Source organism: Suillus discolor, assembly GCF_016758755.1.
Source record: "Suillus discolor strain FC423 chromosome Unknown F5147scaffold_62, whole genome shotgun sequence".
In the NCBI taxonomy this organism is placed as follows: domain Eukaryota; kingdom Fungi; phylum Basidiomycota; class Agaricomycetes; order Boletales; family Suillaceae; genus Suillus; species Suillus discolor.
In genome coordinates, this window is record NW_024541309.1 from 280,093 (window position 1) to 286,092 (window position 6,000).

Below are 6,000 nucleotides of genomic sequence, written 5' to 3' on the forward strand. Positions count from 1 at the left end.
TGAAACCTTTTCAAATTTTCATTCAAATCAGAATCTTCACCACCATAATTCTTACCAGTCTGAGTTTCTTCTTCCACAAAGAAATCACCTTGGCCTTGACACACCACCCCATGCCTACCCTATCACTTGTCTTCCACCCCCTCCCAATTCACAGTGCTGCCATCAAATTGTTCTACCAAAGCCCCTGAAAACCAAAAATATTTTGCAAGGACTTGCACACACCATCTTACTCAGATGGTTGCTCAGCACAACCCCATGCAATACAAACTCCAGAGAGCACTCAATCTTCTGTTCTAATATCAGAGTCAACCCTCTCAACCACAGCCAGCGAGCCCCTTCAGTGACAAATTCCATATCATATGGGCCAGCGGATTATGGGCCCATGTTGTGTATATCCTTGATGATGACGGATGGGCCGGGAAACATATTATTTCCAATGGAGATGGGTGGGCCCATGTATGCCAATGATATATATATCCTTGATGTTGACGGATGGGCCGGGGGAATATGATCATTCATGGAGATGGGTGGGCCCATCTGGGTAATATGTAGAGTAGGATATTATAGACAGCTGGGCTGAAGAGAGATGTAAGGCAAATATTGTTATATAGACGGGTGGGCCGACGGGGGTGTATTACATATATGGGTGGGCCGAGGTAGGGGAATATTACATAGATGGGTGGGCTGACGTGGGGTGTATTACATATATGGGTGGGCCGACGAAAGGGATATCATCATTCTTCTGATAGTGGGATGGTGCGCTTTGATGGAGAAGTGCTGGAGGGTGGTCAGAGATTGATCAGTAGTTCATATACTTAATACTGTTCACATTATGTCAATCTGCGGATCCCCATCAGACAATGGAAGCTTGCAGAATGAGTATTAGAGAATGAGATCCTCATTGCAAAATACTACTATATTAAAACATTTTTCTGGGAGCGCAGAAACATGTCAGAATCAACAACATCAACAAGAAAGAAGTCTCGATGAGGATTGGCATAATCTGGAATGAGCAAAGCACCACAAATGATTGAATGAATGGAAAGGAACTCTGAAGATGCTGCAGGCCATGCATGCAGCCGAGTAAAGCGCAGGTCCTGATCAATGGCAAGCCGTGGGCCAATCAGAGCATCCATTGGAAGCACGAGAGCGAGATCCAAATGTCAGTCGCCAACAGTATACTTGAACATGAACAAGATTTGTGCAAATATATTTTTGGTGTTGCCGTTCTTGTTGTGAGTATGAATTAGTGCGCAATCATGGCGCTCATGCCCATGGAAGCTTGGACTGCAATGGGAGATAGTCTGTTGCAAGCTTCCAGTCAACGATGGACTCGTAGTGTACCTTGAGGTAGCGATATTCTTGTAGCTGCAAGAAATGTAGTTCAATTAGCATCACAGGAAAATAAAATAAAATTGAATTAACCTTGTCCTGAGCTGCCGGCCTCAACCATGTCATCCCATCAGGCAATGGTATGTTGTGGGCAGGAAGGAATTCATTGATGAATATCAAAAATTTCTTGCAAAATTGGTCAAAAGTGCACAATGAGCTGTTTGCTTGCCTCCACATCAGCAAAACTCATAGGGTGTTGAGGAGAACCGAGATAGATATGGCCCTGAAATGATGTGCCAATGTTTTTCGGTGTCCTCAGGGTCATTGATGTCATCTGGATCATTGTCATCAGTGGTCCTTGAGTTTCCGCAGATGCTGTTCATCAAGCTGGGCAATAAGCTTGGAAACAAGGGTCCTGTGGTCCAATTAATGATAATGATAAAATGAATTATACCTGATTTGCAATGTCCTTGTGGTTTGTCTGGCGTAAATACATCTGTTTGAGTGGTCCATGTTGCTTTTCATTGGGACGAGTGCTGAAGTTCCAAGCAGTGCCTTTCTCCCATATGTCATGAAATATATGCTTCCCAGCATGTACCTTTGAGAAGTTTCAGTTCTTGGTTGAATCGCCTGCAACATTGACATATTCCTGTATTACTGTAATTAGATGAGCAATGGATGATGGTGTGCAGGCTGCTGAGGCAGGTATAGGGCAGGATCTAGGATGATGACATGAGCTTGGGTGCCTTAAAGAAGTGGAATAGTACCTACAACACCTGCCAGACACTTGGATTACTGGCTATAACCGCCCAGTGATGTCGACGGTGTAGAGTAAGAGTGGAAGGGGCGTGGGAAGCCGTCATTGGGTGAAACTCAGGTAAGTCTGGAAGGTCACGGGATGTCCTCGTATGTGCAGGGAGGGCGGGGAACAAGTAGGTGGTACTAGCTATAGGTAGAAAGGTATTTGGGGCAATATTTAATGCTGGGTGTTTGACGGATTACTGCAACCAAGCCTAGTTAGGGCTTGGCATATGCGTAATCACCAAGCTTAATAAGGCTTACTTATTGGGAAGGCCAGGTGGCCACACTGTACAGAATCTCACAGACACTCCAGTGACTGCCTCATGCACAGAATTTGTGCACAAATTCAGGTGTCACTCTGCACAGAGGCTTACAGACCTCCTTGTACACAAAACTCAGCCAGATATGCAGTAGCATAATAGATCATATTGATAATAGAATGATAAGCGAGATAACAAAATACAGTAAACAGATGTAGGAAACAGAAATACTTGGACACGTGAATATGAAGCCTCAGTCAAGAATGATCTGCAGGTGGTCATGTTGAGCCCCCACAGCTCCGTCGACCCTCAAACTTGCGGTCCTGCATGGTTGAAATTAGTATCAAATAAGACACACAAAAGCAACATTCTCGCCATCCAGCTTCAGCCCACTCTTGCAGTTGCACCAATAACCTAGGGCCATGATACAGATCCTGAAGGATGTCCTTGAGCATTTGGACCATTTTGGAGTAGATAGGGCTGTATTCCCTCGCAGTAAACTTTGGGTAATATTTTCTGTGGCCATTCTTTGCGAGACCATTGAGAACACAGTTGTACTATAGAGAGAAAACTTGAATCAATATATTATAATGTCGAGTAGAGGTAAAAATACTACTGCTGTGCTGACCAAAGCCAGACATGACACAGGCAATTGGTTGTGGAATATGTCTGGTTGCCTGTGTGCGATTCGGTAAGGTCCTGTGTAAAAGAAGATGATGACAGCGTCACAAAGTGCGGAATGAGCAAACTTCCTTGTTTTACCCTAGAAAGATTCCCTGAGAATAGACCCTGTCAGCGCAAGATCACTTACATATTCATCTAATTCAAAGCATAGGAAGAGTGACCCTTCCAGTAAGTCTGCAGCAGTGTGTTCTACCCACTCTGCACGTTCTTAGATGGGGACCGAAGGCGGGGAATGAGCGAGTATGATTGGGGCGCAAGGCTCATAACGTATTTCTTCAAGTCGGATCGCCAGGTTGCAAGATCATTGTACAACTGTAGTATAGATCTGAATCAATGAGAGCAGCGGGAATGTGAGTTTTATGCCTACCAGCCGAGCCATGTTAGATTTCTGTTGTGGCCAAATCCCTGAATTGCGACATGAGACAGATTGGTTTGAAGAGGGAACAAATGCTTATTGGCTTCAAATTGTTTACCATCCTGGTCCCATGCAACTAAGACTGAAACAAGAACCTCACTTACAGACGACGGTAAATTGGCAACTAAAGCTGGGAAGGGATTGTCCAGGGCATGTTGCACACGACATTCTCCTTTAGCATCCTCAAGAAAACATTTCCATCGTGGACCATACCATGCTAGTTGAGTGGGCTTTGGCCCATCAAGTTTCCTGGATTGTTTGGTTTTAGACCGCTGAGTTGGTTGGTCCTCGTCAGACTCGACTTGATGCAACAACTCAAGGGTTCCAGGATTGGGAAGGCGTGGCCGGCCATTCATCTTGTGATGGCATCTTAATACGTTGTTGGGTTGTGACATCGTGATCTATAAAGAAAAAGAGTGAGCCTCGACAAGGATGAGTTCCATCGTCTCACCTGAACTTCCTGTGACTGTGGCTGCATGTGCAAGGTATCCAGAGGAATCTTGAAAGGCAAGTAACTGTCAGCACAATACTGGCAAGTCAACCCATCATACATGTGAACTGTTGGACCGCTGGATGAGATGATGTGGAAGGATTAGCCGCACATGAAACATTGGTCTGTGCAACCGCGTCATCTTCATCGCGGGAATATTGAAACTCAAATTCTGGTGTAAGAGGATGAGTGACTTGAGGTTGCGAAGGAAGCTCTTGCCCAGAAAATCCTGTGATTAGTATTAGTAAGATTGTTTGAAAGACAAGGCGACTGATCCTGGTAGTTTGCCTCTGAGCACGCAGGAGAGTCACAAACACATTACCTGGATGTCCAGTGTGATGTCCACCAACCTCTCCCCAGCCAAACTGCTGGTGACTCATCTCCTTCTCCTCCTTCTCCTTCTGTTCGTCTTCCTCGTTGTTGTTGTCATCTTTGTCATCTTTGTCATCAGAACCAATGAATCCTTGCACAGGGATGTCACACATGTTCTGGTCCAGAAAGCCAGTTGGCGGTGCAACTGAATTAGCTACACTAGGACCAGTTACAGTTTTATGAGGTTGCTTCCCAACAACTTTCCTCCCAACAGTGTTTAGACCTGGGTCAGGAGGGACAGCAGTGGTGTGCATAGCAAACCTGAATCTTCCTCCAGCTTGACAGAACAAGAGATTTAGAGGCTGTAAGGGTTCCACGGTACTGACATCTGCGCGTGAGGTGTTAGGAACATTTGTAGTAGCTGATGAACTATATGGCGGGGTGCAACCTATATGCGAACGATCAACATAAATAAATAAAATACAACTATGCATCAGACCTTTGGACGACGACCTCAGCCCTTGCTGTGAGGTGGTTCTGGAGCCTGAGGGTTGACGGGAACAGTAGAATCAAGGGATATAGAGCCCTTAGGTTGGTGTACCCAAGACAGAGCTTCTAACAATGCTCCAATCTTCTCCAATTGAGCCTTCCCACCTCCCGTTCCTGCATTGGCGCGGCCAGAATGTCTATCAGGTTCATCAGTGCTTATTCTATCTAGACGGAGTGACATGAGTGGCGTGCCAGATGTCTTGACAGGTTCTGCTGCTCGGGGCTTCTTAGACTGACGCTTAGACACCTCCAAACCTTTGCGCTTGGTCTGTTTCTTCTTGGGGCTGGCAACAACACGAGGAGGCATGATGAGCTACAGAGAATTTGAGCAGAGAGACTCTGAGAGAGGAATAACTGATGAGCAAATCCAGACTCACCAAATATTTTATATAAGGACACCTTGAGGTTGAAAGGAATCACAGGTTTTCCCTAAGCAAATGACATGGTATGAAACAATTTGTCTTGAAACATCATGCATTTTCTATGCGAGTAAGCAAGGAAAATATGTCCCCAACCGCTGCATGCCTACTAAGCGATTCAATTTCTAAGTTAGCGAGGCTAACGTAGAATATAGTCTACATGTGAGAAAATGTTGTGGCGCAGCAACTTTCTTCTCGAACCACATCAGCTTCTGAACGTCATGGACAATCTCCAATCCTAACTCTATTGTTTTCTGCTCACATTTCCTTAAAATGGCTCCTTTATTAGACAACCCAAATGACGCAGTATTACCAGATTTCAGGACAGCTGATCACACAACAGCCAGGGCTAGACTCGTAGCCAACAGTGTCGGCAATGATGCTCAAGCAGCAGAGCTTTTAGCAACCTTGTGGACGTTAAACAACAATACAGCCAGAGAGCTCTGGGCAGAGCAAATTGAAGAAGCTGCTAGAGATGCCAAAGAAGTCTGAAGGCTAGCAATGGAAAAAGAATGAGACCAACAGCAAACCATCGCGGATGAACAAGAAGCAGCTCACAAAGAGGAACAAAAGAAAAACAAGTCCAAATTCGTTCCTGTAGGCAACTCCAAGGTTCCTTCCATACCAGTCATCATCCTGTCTCACTATGCCGTGCAGAAGTTGAAAGCAGGAGAGTATTGTGAGCTCTACTATTTCACTAATAAAGGCTGAAGGATGCTAAGAAGAGTCTACTCGCAA

The 6,000-nt window shown here is 45.2% G+C and overlaps 3 protein-coding genes across 3 annotated transcripts; 1 reads left to right on the forward strand and 2 right to left on the reverse strand.

The window, feature by feature from the left end:
* Positions 1 to 1,780: 1,780 nt before the first annotated feature.
* F5147DRAFT_583270 (uncharacterized protein) lies at positions 1,781 to 1,942 on the reverse strand (the record flags this gene model as incomplete). Its single annotated transcript, XM_041431707.1, has 1 exon — positions 1,781 to 1,942. A coding segment is annotated over one exon (162 nt), but the record flags the coding sequence as incomplete, so codon positions are not given.
* A 704-nt stretch (positions 1,943 to 2,646) lies between these two features.
* F5147DRAFT_656169 (uncharacterized protein) lies at positions 2,647 to 5,150 on the reverse strand (the record flags this gene model as incomplete). Its single annotated transcript, XM_041434068.1, has 10 exons — positions 2,647 to 2,716; positions 2,808 to 2,950; positions 3,022 to 3,092; positions 3,275 to 3,389; positions 3,597 to 3,893; positions 3,944 to 3,991; positions 4,095 to 4,211; positions 4,333 to 4,615; positions 4,681 to 4,742; positions 4,896 to 5,150. The coding sequence occupies 10 exons, from the start codon at positions 5,148 to 5,150 to the stop codon at positions 2,647 to 2,649; spliced, it is 1,461 nt and encodes a 486-aa protein (XP_041288849.1).
* Positions 5,151 to 5,535: 385 nt separating this feature from the next.
* Positions 5,536 to 5,973, forward strand: F5147DRAFT_583261 (uncharacterized protein; the record flags this gene model as incomplete). The annotated part of the gene is made up of 2 exons (XM_041431705.1): positions 5,536 to 5,748; positions 5,788 to 5,973. 2 exons carry the CDS (start codon positions 5,536 to 5,538, stop codon positions 5,971 to 5,973), a joined length of 399 nt encoding a protein of 132 aa, XP_041288850.1.
* Positions 5,974 to 6,000: the final 27 nt, after the last annotated feature.